This window comes from Notechis scutatus, chromosome 2 (genome assembly GCF_049901735.1).
Source record: "Notechis scutatus isolate UNSWTSFEM ecotype Mainland chromosome 2, rNotScu1.2, whole genome shotgun sequence".
In the NCBI taxonomy this organism is placed as follows: Eukaryota; Metazoa; Chordata; class Lepidosauria; order Squamata; family Elapidae; genus Notechis; species Notechis scutatus.
In genome coordinates this window covers 251,546,712-251,563,170 of record NC_142010.1, presented here as the reverse complement: position 1 = coordinate 251,563,170, position 16,459 = coordinate 251,546,712, and the positions used below count along the sequence as shown (strand labels likewise).

General features: G+C 36.7%; 1 protein-coding gene across 3 annotated transcripts in view; it reads right to left on the bottom strand.

Moving 5' to 3' along the window:
• Positions 1-16,459, bottom strand: part of ATP8B1 (ATPase phospholipid transporting 8B1) — a 99,237-nt gene that overhangs the window by 44,895 nt on the left and 37,883 nt on the right. For all 3 annotated transcript variants that reach the window (XM_087958583.1, XM_087958586.1, XM_087958584.1), the window contains exons 2-7: positions 15,822-16,013; positions 8,748-8,845; positions 7,164-7,277; positions 5,519-5,617; positions 4,863-4,924; positions 236-308 (exon numbers count right to left, since the gene is read on the bottom strand). In XM_087958583.1, coding sequence (XP_087814709.1) covers positions 236-308; positions 4,863-4,924; positions 5,519-5,617; positions 7,164-7,277; positions 8,748-8,845; positions 15,822-15,999 — 624 coding nt within the window. In that variant the 5' untranslated portion in view covers positions 16,000-16,013. The remainder of the gene's footprint in view (positions 1-235; positions 309-4,862; positions 4,925-5,518; positions 5,618-7,163; positions 7,278-8,747; positions 8,846-15,821; positions 16,014-16,459) is intronic.

Here is a 16,459-nt window from a genome sequence, read left to right as displayed (position 1 = left end):
AAGACTCTTTTTTCCTTCTTTTTCAACCTCAGTGATGCCACGCAAAGCAGCTGAGGTTGAAAAAGCAGAAAATAAAGGACAGGTAAGAGCCCGGGCAGGCGGGTGGGCCAAACAGCAGTAAGCACAGAATGGGTTTGGTGTCTGCTGCTCTTCAGAGCTACCAGTTCTATAGAGCCTGGCAGAACCAATAGCATCCTACCCCTGATTTATACACATTCAAAGCTTTTGTACTTACAGGAACAAAGGCATTTTTCCTCAAACGGATGATATCACCAACTGCAATGTCTTTCCATTTTGTGTTCTGAAAACTAAGTAGCAAGATATTTACATATAGAAACGTGTTCATTATACACGTAGAAGTAAAATTATAATGTAATAATTATTAAAGAAAAGCCTCTGTATTTTGCTCCAAAAATGTATAGATTAATAATACAAACTTCCCTATAAAAACTTTTAAATATTTAGCCTGTATACTGAACACTGTATTTATGATTCAGGGGACAATATTTTTCAGCAGCGAGCATCACTGTGCCATTTTGCATAATACAAGACGTGTGAAAAGAAATGATTATAGTTTATTATTTCTAAATTTCATGTTCTCTTTCTCATTTAAATATTGACCTCCTTCTTATTACAGAAAGTTAAAAAACATTTGGCCTTACATACCCCTAAATGTACAGGATTATAGATATTGGTTTAAAATATAATTGATTTATTTTTCTTATGAACAAAGGCAAATATACGTGTCACAGGATAATGTTGCAAGATTCTGTGAGTCATATCTATTGGTTGATTGCTGTGTTGATGGCTGGCGATTGGGTGTTGTTTCCTCACGTTGACAAGCCCTAGGCTCCTAAGTACTTGATAAGTTGGTGGTAAATCAGCACTCCTGTTAATTGACAAGGGGTCTGTTTCCCTGGCTTCATGCTTGACCACCAGTTTATCAAGTACTTACGAGCTGAGGGCTTCGCAGCACAAGGAAACAACAGTCAATCGCCAGCCGTCAACACACCAGTCAACCAATAGGAAGGCACCACATAAATACAAAGCACAGAATAGCCCAAAGCACATATTCCAGTAGAGAGAAGTTCCCTGAAGATGGGCTCCAGCACGAATCTGAAAACTTGGAAGAGTTTTCTGGTCCCACCTGACCGATCCAGATTGGATCTTGATTTCTCTTCTTCAATTTATTACTTCAAAAAAAATGACATTAAAATCATTCAGCTATGCAACATTCAGGGAAACTGTTTATTTAGTTGTTATCCACGAGGCTGAAAATTATCTAATGACTGACACAAATTCACTGCTATGTAAACATAAGACTTTTACAAACTGGATTCAAGTCAGATTACTAGTTCAATTCAAATTAAGCTGATCAGATTTAAAACACTGATCCAGTCTAAACTTCCAAATCAATTCAAATTAAATCAAACCAGATTGAAAGCTAAAAGTAATGGTGTGTTTGTACAAAACCAGTGCTGTTGGTTAAATGAAGCAATCTTTTAATTTCAGAAATCAGGTTCAGAAATTTGCCTGAATCTGAGAATCAAATATTTGCATGATAGACAGAAATGAAACATTTAACAACTTCAAATATCATGAATATAATCCTACACTTGAATTGTGAATAATATACAAAATCCTTGGTAGCTGATTCTACAGCAGAATAAAGTATTCTGTTTCAAATGGATTATGAGAAAGAGACAATAAAGAAATGTTTCACTAACTGGGAAGTTAGCATGTGTGCCCAGGGTACCCTCATTTTTCCTGCCTCCCCTTCCCAAGTTAACAACCATTGCAAATGTAGAAAACACACACACACACACACACACACACACACACACACACTGGACAAACCAACAGGAGAATAAATGCACACATCGCAGAACACAAAAACGCAGTCAGAAGAAAAGAAAATACTTCCTCCCTTTTCCAGCACCTTAAAGCCACAGGACATGAAATTAATTTCGAAGGAACCAAACTAATATCCAACACTGAACACTCCAGCAAGAGAATAATCAGGGAAGCCATCGAGATAGAGAAACACCCCCATAACATGAATAGATGGGATGATACCTCCCACCTACCAGACATCTGGAAGCTAGCCCTCACCAACAAACGAGTCCCAGCCACGAAAACCAACACCAGACCCAAAACAACACAGGACACCACCGCCAATCCCCCTCATCAGATCCAGGCCCAAGCCCATCCTATAAACGAAGGACAACCACCATCCAGAAAACAGACCACGGCTGCTTCGCCAGCTGTCGCACCCCCCGACCCCAAAAACAAACAAGCTGACACACACCAAGAACACAGACCCAGACCCCAAACTTGAAGCCAGACTAAAACCCAGAATGCTACATCACAGCCACCCGCTCAGGATATCACATCAGAAAACCCAGGAAATTACACCACAAGAACTCAAGAAGTTGCAACACAGCAAATGACCCAGGATATCACAGCACAAGACGAAGGATACCACAGCAATAAATCTCACAAGGTCATCACACAACCCATTACCCAAGCTGTTACTACACAGGGGGCTAATGGAAAAGAGATCAAAACACAAACGACCCAGGAGATAACAACGCAGGACCCAGGATACCACAAAAGAACTCACAAGCCCATCACACAACCCATTACCCAAGCTGTTAAAACACAAGAGGCTAATGGAAAAAAGATCACTACAAAACAAACAACCCAGGAGATTACAACACAAGATCCAGGATATCTCCACAACAAAACTCACAAGGCCATCACACAGCCCATTATACCAACATCAACTCCATCAACCAATCAAGAGGCAGCAGCGCAGCCAACCAGCCCAACACACCAATGTATGTGGCCGGGCATGATGCACAGGGGCACAGGGGCATAAAACCAAGGCATATACGAAGTCCCCTGTGCATCATGCCCGGCCACATACATTGGACAGACCAATAGAAGAATAAGTACCCGCCTGGAGGAACACAAAAATGCAGTCAAAAAGCTGGAACACACTTCCTCACTAGTCCAACACATGGAAGCCACAGGTCATAGCATCAACTTCAATGGCACCAAAACCCTAGCCACTATAGAAAACCCCAGCCACAGAATCATCAGAGAAGCCATAGAGATTGAAAAAGACCAGAAAGCATGAATAGAAGAGATGATTCCACCAGACTGTCAATCATTTGGAAGCCTGCACTCACAAACAAAAAAATCTCCACACCACAGCCAGGCAAACACCTGGGCACAAACAGATCCCCCCTCATACCTCCAGCTCAAACACACCCCAACCAGACACCCAAATGAAACCTAGCTTCCTAACTAACGATAGCCATCCATTTACCCGGAGCCAAGCTGCACTAAAGGCCTCCAATAAAGTAACACAATGTTGCCAGCCAATCAAGATACAAAAGAGCCAAAAACAGACAGAAGATATTAGAAACACCAATCAAGCAAAACACAGCAAACTCCAAGACCAATAAACACAGACCAAGACTCCCAACCAATCAGGATGAAGAAAAAAACCATTCTGGCACAGCAATAGGCTGCCCCAAATTTAAATCTGAAACCACTGTAAAAGTCTGACTCACAGATGAACACTATACAGAAGCCTGATGATGCCAGATGAGATTCTGCCGAAACGTTGCTACAACTTTAAAAGCACAACTACTATGGCGTGGGAAAATACCCGAACAAAGCTGAATGCCATACATGTAAGTACCCGCGAAAACTTAAGAAATACACACACACACACACACACACATATATATATATATATACATATGGTATTCAGCTTTGTTCGGGTATTTTCCCACGTCATTATAGTTGTGCTTTTAAAGTTGTAGCAAAGTTTTGGCAGAATCTTATCTGCCATCATCAGGCTTCTGTATTGTGTTCCCACAACTATAATGACGTGGGAAAATACCCTGTGTGTGTATCAGCCTCCTGGGTCGTAGTGACCTGGGTCATGGGCTGTGTGATAACCTTCTGAGTTCTATTGTTGTAACATCCTGGGTCTTGTGCTGTAATCTCCTGGGTTGTTGGCTGTGTTGTAACATCCTGAGGTTTTGTGGTATAACCTCCTGAGTTCTATGATGTGATATCCTGAGCGGGTGGCTGTGATGTGACGTTCCGGGTTTTGGTTTGGCTCTGAGTTTGAGGCCTGGATATGTGTTCATGGCATGTGTCCGTTTGCTTGGTTTGGGGGTTAGGGTGTGTGGCAGCTGGTGATGGAGCCGTAGTCTGGTTTCTGGACAGTGGTTGTCTTTCGTCTATGGGATGGGTTTGGGTTTGAGTCTGGTGAGGGAGAATGGTGGTGGTGTCATGTGTTGTTTTGGGTCCGGTGTTGGTTTTGAGGGAACCAAATTAATCTCCAATACTGAACACGTCAACAAGAGAATAATCAGGGAAGCCATTGAAATAGAGAAACACCCCCATAACACGAATAAACGGGACGATGCCTCCCGTCTACCAGACATCTGGAAACTAGCCCTCACCAACAAACGAGTCCCAGCCATGAAAACCAACACCGGACCCAAAACAACACGGGACACCACCACCATTCTCCCTCACCAGAATCAAACCCAAACCCATCCCATAGACGAAAGACAACCACCATCCAGAAACCAGACCACGGCTGCATCACCAGCTGCCACACATGATAGACACAAGCACGAAGCCGAAAGCACCAGCCTGAAGATGGCGAGTGGGACCTCGTTGAAACGTTACCAAGATGCTCTCAATCTTACACAGGAAAAGACCCAAACACGCCAAGACCTGCATACCTGTACCCGTGAAAATCTACGAAAACACACACACACACACACACACACACACACACACACACATATATATATATATCACTGTAGTACCTCTTGCCCTTGATTACATCACATGTTCGATTGTTAATTTCATTGTCCATCCGATGGCGTGCCTAAAAGGAGAAATAAATGAAACAAGATTAAAAAGACTCTCATTATTTTAACATGAAGAAGTTGTAATAATGATCATAATATTGAAAATATCACTTCTCCCACAAGATCTCTTCCTACTTTTGTTGGATGGGGATAAGGCATCAAATATTTCAGAGGACCATAAGCAGAAATAATAATAATTCAGGCAATTAAATAATTGCTTATCAGGAAGGTACCCACATAATAATTGCAAAAGATAATTATCTATTTTTCTTGTTTTTATCCCACCTTTATTACTTTATAAGTAACTCAAGACAGTGAACAAATCTAATACTCCTTCCTCCTCCTATTTTCTCCACAAAAACAACAACCTTCTGAGTGAATCAGGGTATGAGGGAATGACTGACCGAAACCCACCTAGCCGTCTTGCACTCCTAAAGTGGGACTAGAACTCTCAGTCTCCTGGTTTCTAAGCCAGCACCTTAACCACTACAACCAAACTGGCTCTTTTGAGAAGTAAAGTCATGCCTTTCCTTTTTTAAATTTAATTTACTTTAATTTAATCGCTCTTAATAGTTTTTTTTAAGTGAATAGCAAAGGAGAAACATTCTTACAATATCGTCCACTAGATCTTTAACTGCAGTGATACCCAAGACCAGGAGTAACGGAACCAATGTAGTATACCAAGACAGAGTTGTTATCTGAGGAATTGTCTGCAGTGAAAAGAACAAAACCCTTCAGTTAATTATTTTTGTAAGGCACCACATAGATATCCCAAGTCATTTATGTATTTTAGATAGATTCCTGATGGCAGATTATGCTATTCCTCTTATTCCTCCTCAATTTAAAACCACTTGTTTAATAACTGTTTGAAGTTCCAATGGCACCCAAAAAAGGTCAATTACGACTGTCCTCACACTTACAACTGTTTATTTTGTTTTATTTATTTATTTTGTCAAGTGATTATTAGATAACAGGTATAAGTGTAAACATGGTTATGAATACATGAAATGGATACGAATAAGAAAAAAAGAAACAATAGGACAGGGACGGTAGGCACTTTGGTGCGCTTAAGCATGCCCCCTACATACCTCTTAGGAAAGGGGTGAGGTCAATAGTAGACAGTCTAAGGTTAAAGTTTTTGGGGTTTGGGAAAGAAACTGTCACCAATCCACAGTCATGTGATCAAAATTCAAGCACTTAGCAACCCACATACACCTATTTATGATGATTGCAGGTTCCTGGGGTCATGTGATCACTATTTGCAACTTCCCCAGATGGCTTTTGACAAGCAAAGTCAATGGGGAAAGCTGGATTTGCTTAACAGCGTGGGATTCAGTGGTGGGATTCAATTTTTTTTACTATCGGTTCTGTGGGTGTGGCTTGGTGAGCATGGCAAAGGAAGGATGCTGTAAAATCTCCAGTCAGAGATGGTAGTTGCGGGTTCTCCGAACTACTCAAAATTTCTGCTACGGGTTCTCCAGAACTGGTCAGAACCTGCTCAATATCACCTCTGGTGTGATTCACTTAAAAACCTGGCCAAAAAAAGCTTTAAAATTGGGTGCAACTCACTTAAAAGCCTCCTTGTTTAGCAATGCAAATTTTGGTCTCAATTGTGATCATAAGTCAAGGACTACTAGTAATGAATCGTGTCCTAAATCAGGTTGAGAATACTGCCTCTGAACCAGACATTTTGCTCACAATTCTTAGATTTAGTAAGTTTAAATGCATGGTTACACAATAAAGATTATCCCAAATAGATCAAATTTAAGTACTGCACAATTACATAGAAATACTTTCATTGAAACATAGTGTATCCATACGGTTTTGAGTCAGAAATACTCTTCATTTATTTTTGCACAATATTTAACAAAGGTTAACAGCGGTGAAGCAAGAAAACTCCTTTCCCTAGCAGGAAGTACTGATTTTTGGTATTAACACAAAAATGCTCCATTATTGCACATGCCCTCAGGGGCTAAGATGTGTGTCTGTCTATAAGCTGAACAAGGAAATTAGGATCAGGTTGCTACACATTCCGATGTTGCTACACGCAATTTGTTTTCTGAAAATTAGCATTTCCCACTGAACGTGGAAAATGCCTCTTTAGTCAAGAACTTCCCTCATGCGGTTAAAACCACAAAGTCCTAGAATCCAGTCTCCCAGATTGTCATCCATTTTACACTGGTGGTAGATGTAACTCTAAAATTGACTATAAAGGGGGCTTGCTTACTCCATAATAAATGTCAACATTTATTATACCTGTAAAATAAGTAGAATAAGAAAATAGAAATTGGCAATTCTTTTAAACTGTTCATACAAATTCAATGGCAGAAAGGTAATTGGGTTATACTTGTAGGTTTTGATGGCGTTCCCCTGTGGAAGACAAAAAAAAATCACTTTAGTTTAAAGCATTAATATAGAAATCATATAAATTCATTTTGTACTTTAAATAAAACTTTATTAACCAAAGTGATTTGATATGCAAGTGTATTACACAAACCAGACTATTCTGAAACAGTCTTCGGGATTTTAATGTTTTGCAAAAAGTCTTATGCCACCACATATTATTCCACATAAAAAAATAAAAATAAAACCCACTTTAAAAAGGCATTGAAGGGATCAAGCTTTTCCCACTTGATCAAATATTGGAAAGCTGCCTTGGGAACCCTAAGCAACCCCCATTCCTGGCTTATTTCATAAATGGATTTCATAAATATTCTCTACAATCATTACTTTTGTGAAGTGTTGAGGTTTTTTAAGTATACAAAGGAATTTTCATAAACTCTGCTGCTCCATTTGCTCAGAATGACTCAGCCTTCCATCCTTCTGAGGTGGGTAAAATGAGGGCCCAGATTGTTGAGGGCAATAGGCTGACCCTGCAAACTATTTAGAGAGGGCTGTAAACCACTGTGAAGTGGTATATAAGTCTAAGTGCTATTGCTATTGCTACTCTTAACAGTTTCAATCAACAAACTAGTCTCAACATTGGGAATTTAATACCTTGTTTTTCATTTTTAATAAAAGCATTTGGAACAGAAAATCAAACCTTGGAAGATTTCTTCTTAATCAAGACAATTTTAACTTTCTCCATATTAAAAAAAAAACCTGTACATTTTTCTAAATCCCTGAGTAATATTTTTACATGGGAGTCTATTGTTTCTTTCTCAAATATATACCCACCTATGGAACCTTTTTACCATGATGTTAAATCTTATTATTTGGTAGATATGTTGCTTTTCTTCCTCTGCTAAATTCCATGTCAATGTATGAGTTATTTCATTAATTTTAATTAAACTAAAATGCAAGGAAATCACCTCCAATTTAGCTCTAAACACCAACTTTGAAAGTGCAGCTTCCAAAAGGCCAAATTGAATTCTCTGGCACAAAAAAAGTTAATGGCATTTAGAAAATAATTAAGTAATTCAAACTGCAAAGGTGTTTTTTTTTTTTTTTTTGACAAGTTCTTATTTGAGAATGAAACAGAAAACAGCAATCTTAGGATTGATGGAAACTCCAGTGCAGCAACCACTAGGCTCTTTAACTATGTTAAATGCCAGCTGCAATGCATGAATACTACATGAAAATGAAGATAAGCTTAACCAAGGAATCCAATTTCTCTGTTTGTTCTCCCAGAAATATGCTAGACAAAGTGGCTAAATACATTAGAGTAAGAACTGCACTCAAATATATCTAGAAAGTGCTACTTTCAGAAAGTCTGGACTAATGAATCCATGACTGTACAAAAATTCAAACAATTAATCAATTAAGATTTCTCTTTCGATGAGAGGCTTAAGAACTATTGGAAAGAAACTATTACCGGTACATATAGAGGTGTTTACCTACCGCATATTTACTTTTCTGAATACAAAGGAATCTTGTTTCCTTAAATTGGGGTTGCTCATAGAAAGCGCTGTCATTTGCTTTAACTTGCCAACTGCAATCTGAAAACACAGCAAAATATTGAATTTGTAAATACTTGGAAGTAATGAACAGGTTTTCATTACTGTATTAAGTGGGAGTGTACATGCACCCCACTTTTTTAAAATCTCAAAGCAGCATTTACAAAGCTCAAAAGGCAAAAGTTCTGCATTATATCCTTGATTTTGCATACATTCAGAAATATCTGTTCAATTTTGCTTCTATAAATGCAAACTAGCAGTACTGGTGAACCAACAAAATATGTAGTATTGACAGAGAAATGCTAAAAGTGGGAGAACAGGATAGCTGCTGAATGGTAAAATTAATTTTACCGGGAGGGGAAAAAAGGACACCTTACTGAAAAGAACCACAGTTATGTCATCCATTTGTTCTGTTTTTAACTGAAAAGCTTATTGAAAAGTTATTGTAATAAGGCATCTATTTGCTATGCAGTTACTAAATCCAATTGAAAAATTGACATAATCTAACCATTGTTTTTCTGTGCTTTAATCCTTATTCGCATAAGTATTTATTATTTGTTTATAAATAATGTCCTCAAAAAATGTATCCCAATTAATGTGTTGAATTTTGATGGAAGAAAAATCTCCTTGATAATCTCTTCCTTGCTGCAAATGTTCTGAATTAATTATTGACTTTTGATGATGGAAGTTTTTTTGGGTTCATCAAAATAGGCATGGAAAAGTTAAAGGTCCCAGGAATCTAAGAAGACCTAAATTAGATTACCTGTTAAGTTTATTACTGGGCACCTAATTGATCTACTTAAATAACTATCCCATATTGCCAGAAAGATTGAAAACACATTCTATTTTTAGTGCTATTTTTTTCTGCAAGGTAGAAACATTGAAAAAAACAAGATGGAACAAATACCCTGGCGTCAAACTCTTCCAAATTAAGTGTGTGTGTGTATGTGTGTGTGTGTGTGCCTATATTTGTTGGATATGGCCAATAAAGTAAAATTATCTTGAACTACTCTACCTAACTCACCCTTATCATGCTTAATACTTCAATCAATTCCAAACTATTTTTATTAAGTATTCCTTGACTTACGTCCACATTTGGAACTACTATTGCTAAGCAAGGTGGTTCTAAAGTGAGTCACGCCCAATTTTACAACATTTTTTCAATGGTTATTAAGCAAATTACTGGAGTTAAAATATGAATATTAATGTAAATTAATGATCTATAAAATATAATTGAATTATGAGATGGATTGTAAGGAGATTAATATCAGTTTCTAGGATGAATTTGAATTGATTAATTATTTTCTTTTTTTAATTGAAATTTAAGGGGGAAGTACCTTGAGGAATCTGATTGAAAAGGGATTTATATTATAATATAGTTGATTGTTATAATTGTTTAAGGGGATAATTTAAAAGTTGAATGTTTAATGGGATTTGAAAGGGAAATAATCTTAAGATATGAAGGTGACACACTCTAAATGGTAATTATAAGGGAACCCTTGCTTTGTAACATTTGAAATGTGGAGTAATTGTGGTTTCTTTGGGGGGAAAATGATGATATAAGAATATGTAGTGAAATTGTAAACAGGACAGATAAAGGTATAAGTATAATGACCATGAAGATATAGACATTTTGAAAAGAAAATGAAATAGATTTGGAAATGAATGGGAAAACTATAAAATAAGCCCGAGGGAGGTATTTGAAAGAAATAGAGAATATATAAAGTAGTGATAAGAAATGGAATATGATAGATTAATATGTAACTGAAATTATATCTGTATGGATGTGAAAACCTGGAACCATGCTGTTCACTAAAAAAAAAGATGTTCTTTTTTCTTTTTGTTTTGTGAAATCCCAAATAAAATTGCTTTTAAAAAAAAAAGCAAATTACGGAAGTTGCTAAATGAATCACATGGTTATTAAGCGAATCCAGTTTCCCCATTGACTTTGCTTGTCAAAAGCTGGCTGGAAAGATCGCAAATGGTGATCACATGACCCCCCAAGATGCTGCAACCAACATAAATACATGCTGCTTTCCAAGTATCCAAATTTTGCTCCTATGGTCATAGGGATTCTATGATAGTTGTAAGTGCGAGACCAGTCATAAGTCACGTTTTTCTTTTTTTTTTTATAAAGTTTCATGTGGGTTTTCACACACACAAAATACAAGTAAAACATCTTTTTGGGGGGACTTCGGTTTGTCGGCTTTGCAAGCGGCAGGGATTCGCGATACTGCGCGATCCCGCTGCGCTAGCCGTTTTTGGTGCTCCAACCCGGACGGGTCTGGAGCTAAGGCTGCCCTGCAGGGGTGGCTGAAGATAAGGGGATCCGGAGTGAGGTTTGGGTGCTGCAGACCCCTTCCCAGCCGGCAGAATCCCCTTTTCCCAAGAGTGCAGCGGCGGTCCGTAATGGCCGCTACAAAGAAGCTGGCAGTCGGGTAAGAATGCGCAGGAGGAAGTGGAGAAAGTTTTTGGTTCCCGGACTCCGAGATATATTTAACAAAATTCCTGGAAATTATGGCTTTCTGAATGATACCTTTTAGAAGAGAAAATAAGCGGCAATTTGGTGGTGCTGAAAGGAAAGTTTACTCTCCTTCCCTACGGAATTAATAAGTGGATATTAAGAAACTTATTTTTTTAGGTAAAAACTGGCTTTAAGTGATAAGTGAGAAGGGAGAGGACTAAAAAAATATTTGTATGCTAAGACTTTGTTGGAGGAGATGCCTTAAGGATTTGAAGACTGAAATATATTGCAATAAGACTTTAAGAAACAGATTTGGACTTTCTTTTTTCTGATTGATACTACCCCAGGAAGAGAAAGTGAGAACTTTGCCTTGGCTTGGACTGATTGATAACTTTGGGACTGTTTTATTTTTATTTTTTGAAATATCTTGGTTGCTGCAAGAAGAAAGAAGGGGAAAAGAAAAGAAAAAAGATTTATAATGGCTTTTTCTGTGGAGGAACTGAGAAAAGAATATGAGCAAACAAAAAAGATGGTAAAGATGGTTTGAAAGAAGCCTTCCTTTTCTTAGAAATGGCGCTTGCTAACTATCAACAAACATTACAACAGATGAAGACAGCAGAAGAAGAAGAAGGAGAGGAAGAAGCCATTTTTAATGAATTTCAGAATTTAACCAAGAAAGAAGGAAGAGGGAAAGGAAGAGAAATGAAGGACTTAAGATTTAAAAAAACACTTAAGAAGGGGAAAAATAAGGTGCAAAATCAATATAATGATAGTAAACAAAAGGAAAAAGGAACACAACAGAGAAGGAAGCCAGTAAGGCAGAGGCTAGAAGAAGGGGGTAGAAAGGTTTGGTGGGGGAAGAAAGGAAGGAAAAAGGTGGAGAAAAGCCACAAAGTTTTGAAACTAGATGGGAAAAAAGGAATCTTTTTAGGGATAAAGGGTAAAGTATAAATTCTTCAAAAAGATTTTGCAAGGTACATAAGATGATATCGTAGCATTGTATTAGAAATAGAAAACTAAAATGGTTTAAGAGTTGATAAGAGATCAAAATGTTGAAATGTTTAGTAATGATTGATTTTAAAATTTAACAATATTAAAGGGAAGGTTTAGAATATTGAGTTTTAATTAAAGAGTTTAATAAGATTATGGTATTGATGTTATTATAAAAATTTTATTATAGCATTTGTTTTTGGAAAAGGCAATGGGAATGTTATAAGATTCAATATTTAGATCTACTGCTTAACTATGTATTTAATTATTTTGGATTTACTATTTAGATAGAACGTACCAAGCAGAATCGGATTGGGTATTGGGTGTTATTTTAAATGTTAATTTGATTAATTTAGGGGAGATAGAAAGGCATCATACTCTGATTAGTGATTTCAGGAGAAATTCTTTTTTATTATAAGGAACGAGACAAAGGGACAATAAAGAATGGACAAAAGATACAAATATAATGATTCAAATTAAGATGGATTAATTAAAATAGAATTAAGAAGAGTGAAATGTGTGGAGAAGCTAATATAGAAGACTTAGAATGGTAAATAAAATAAGTAATGACATGTAAGATGAGCATGAATACAATTGAAGTCCATGAAGAGAGAAATACCTGGGGCCAAGTTACTTTCCTAAAAGATCTTTTTTTTTTTATGTCTTGTGTGTTGTGTGTTTATGTTTCTGGGAGAATTAATAAAACCTTGCAGAAATATAGAATGAGAATAATGGTAACCAAGTCAGAAAGAAATGGATGAAATAATAATAATGAAATTGAATAAGAGTAAAGAGAAGTGAAGAGAAACTGGATAAGAGGTTTTTGTATGCTTATATGGAAATGGTTTAAAATAGAATTATAGGTTTTATCTGACTTGTTAAATTTATAATGGAAAAAGGTTTAAGTATGTAATGGTTAATGATGATTTGTTTGTTTTTGAAAAATTAATAAAACTTGTTTAAAAAAAAAAACCAAGTAAAACATCTTTTTTGAAAATAGCATGGTCCCGGGTTACACTTCTTTATACAGACACAAACTCAATTTCATGCTCATTTTTGTGTTCTATTCCATATCTTATTACTATTTTGCATTTTCTATATAGTTTTTCCCCTCTTTTAATTTTCTCTTATTTAAACTTCAATGTATACAATGTTATAACATTCAATATAATACATAATACATAACTTCCAATCGAATTCTGCTTGGTACATTCTTAAAATACACACTATATTCTTAAAAAAAAGGATTATAAATATATGTACTTAAAACCCTCATTCCATTCCAATTCAGTTCTATCATTAATATTCATTAAAGTCTTAACATCTTTAACATTTCTTTTCAATTAAATATCATACATCCTTGGGGACACATATAATCTTTCCATAATTAATTTTTCCCCTATTTCTCTTCACTTATGTTTTATAAATCATTAAATATTCCTTTTATTACATTTATTTATTAACATCCCACTAAATTACAATAACTATTTTATCCATCATTTTGATCATACATTGTTTCATATTTTCTGAAATTATTTCTATTTCTAATATAACAATACTATCTTATGTACCTTTGCAGAATCTCTTTTTCAATTAGATTTTCACCCATTATCTCTAAATAGGCCCTGTATCTTGTTTCTGTCCTTTATAACTTCTTTTCCTTTCTTTCTTCCCTCTCTTCTTCTCCCTCCCCCTTTTACCCCCTTGTCTCTCTACTTCTAATTCTCTCTTCTGCATTTCCCTCTTCTGTTGCTTTCTAATTTTATACTTATTTTTCAAACTATTCTTTTTTGGGGTTGTTTTTCCAAATCTTAAACTTTTCATTCTTTTTCCCCCTTTTCCTTTTTTCCCCCACATAAAATTACTTGTTCATTAAAGATGGCTTCTTCTTTGTCCCAGTCTTCTTGTTCTGCAGGCTTCTTGTTGTTTCTCATAGTTCCAAATCTCCATTTCTAAGAATTGAAATCCGAAGCCAAAAGAACCTCTCCCTTCTTGTGCATCTTATTTGTACTTTTTAAGTTCCGTTTTCAGTTCTTCTAAAAGTGGTGCCATTTTAAACACTTTTAAACAACCACCTGATTGATTTTAGTCATTCAAATGCAGTAACCAAAAATCCAGAAGTCACCAAGTAATCCAAATACTCCCGAGCTGTTTCTTCTTACTTCTTTTTTCACTTTCTCTTCCTGAGGTTTTACTATTTTGTTGCCATGTTTCAGTTAAAATGTATCTTTTAGAAGTCTTGTTGAGATTTTACTGTAAGTTCTTTTTAATTCCAGGCAGTCTCCTCCCTTCCAGATCCTGCCCTTTTATTCTTTTTCTCTCCTTTCCTGTTTTCAAAAGCTTTTAAATATCCAGAAATCTTTATTATCCCTTTGACATTTTATTTTCAGCTTAAATGCCTATTGATGTCAAAGTGGATTTTTTTTTTCAATTTCTTGCTTAAGTCTCTTAGCTGTCAGTATAGGGAAAGGAAGAGGAGAGAAAAAAAACCAAATCCTTTCCCTTTTCTCTCTCCTTCACTGCTTGAAAATCTTCTTTGGGAACAGTGTTATTATTTTTTTTATTCCATGGTACCTTATTTATTGCTTTTGCTGTTTGACCCGGTCAACCAAAACTTTCTCTTCTTATCTTCCTCCTGCACATTCTTCTCCAGTCGAGTTTTTCTTTGGGGTGGCCATTTCTGACCACCGCTGCAACTGCCTTCGGGAAAGGGAGTAATGGCCAGCTGAGGAGGAGAGATGCGGCTCTCCTCAACCCTGCAGGCAGTCTCCCCCCTCTTCACCACCTCTACGGGGTGGCTTAGCCCTGAAACCAGGCAGCTCGGGGCGCTCCAGCGGCGAGCATGGATCGAAACCGCGCAGAGTTGCGGTTTCGGTCTGTTGCCGAAGAAGCTCAAACCAGAAGTCTAAGTCACGTTTTTCAATGCAGTGATAACTAAGAATGGTCATTAAATGGCTGTAAGTCAAGGACTATACTTTCTGTAGAATCTGTCCAGCTCACCTGTCCTTGTACTCTTTTGCAAACAGTAAAAAAATAGAAATAGAATGCGTTTTCAATATTTCTGGAAATACAGGGTAATTATTTAAGTAGTTCAATTAGTTGCCCAGAAACATATAAAGAACAGTTACTGGAATTGGGTAAGTCTAGTTTAATGAAAAGAAGGATTAGGGGTGACATGATAGCAGTGTTCCAACATCTAAGGGGCTGCCACAAGGAAGAGGGGGTCAACCTATTCCCCGAAGCACCTGAGGGCAGGACAAGAAGCAATGGGTGGAAACTAATCAAGGAGAGAAGCATCTTATAACTAAGGAGAAATTTCATGACAGAACAGTTAATCAGTGGAACAACCTGCCTCCAGAAGTTGCCCCAATACTAGAAGTTTTTAAGAAAAGATTGAACAGTCATTTACCTGAAATGGTATAGGGTTTCCTGCCTGAGTAAGGAGTTGGACTAGAAGACCTTCAAGGTCCCTTCCAACTCTGTTATTCTATTCTATTATAAAAGGAGGGGGGAAATCCTTCAAAATAATCACTAGTCTTTGGTAATAATTTCTTGCATTCTCACCTTTTCGAAGCGTCTCTCGAGTTGATTCCACTTCTCTGTTAATATAGTTTTGTTCTGGCTCAACGTCAGGTTGAGTGTCCAGATCGTCTTCCGTCTCATCATCGCTATATGGGACCTCCTCATCATTGGGCTGAGAGTCTTCCTCAAAGGTCGTTTCAGAGTCTCTTTCTAAATTCATCCTGCCAACAAATCCTGAAAAACGAAAGTAAAAATAGATCTGTATCAACCTGCCATGGAATTCCCTGTTGCCATTTTTCATCAGAGCAAATTTGACCAGCTAAAACAAATTTACCCAAACTGTGCTTTAAAAAAGAACCTGTGCATGGAATCCTTTTCCTTATCATTCAGGGCAAAGCCTCTGTAGCTAATAAATAAATATCAAATAAATATCCGCCTACCTTTTTATGATGATGTTAAATCTTATTATTTTGTAGCTAAATCCCATGTCAATGTATGAGTTAGTTCATTAATTTTAATTAAACTAAAATACAAGGAAATCTGACCTTGAACTCCAACCGGTCATGCTTTTAGATGCTATTTCTCTTTCAAACTTAGCAACAATTTATATATGGAAAATCATCCTATGGATCAACTAAGTGGGATAGTAAAGTAAATTCAATTGTGAAAATGTCTTATAA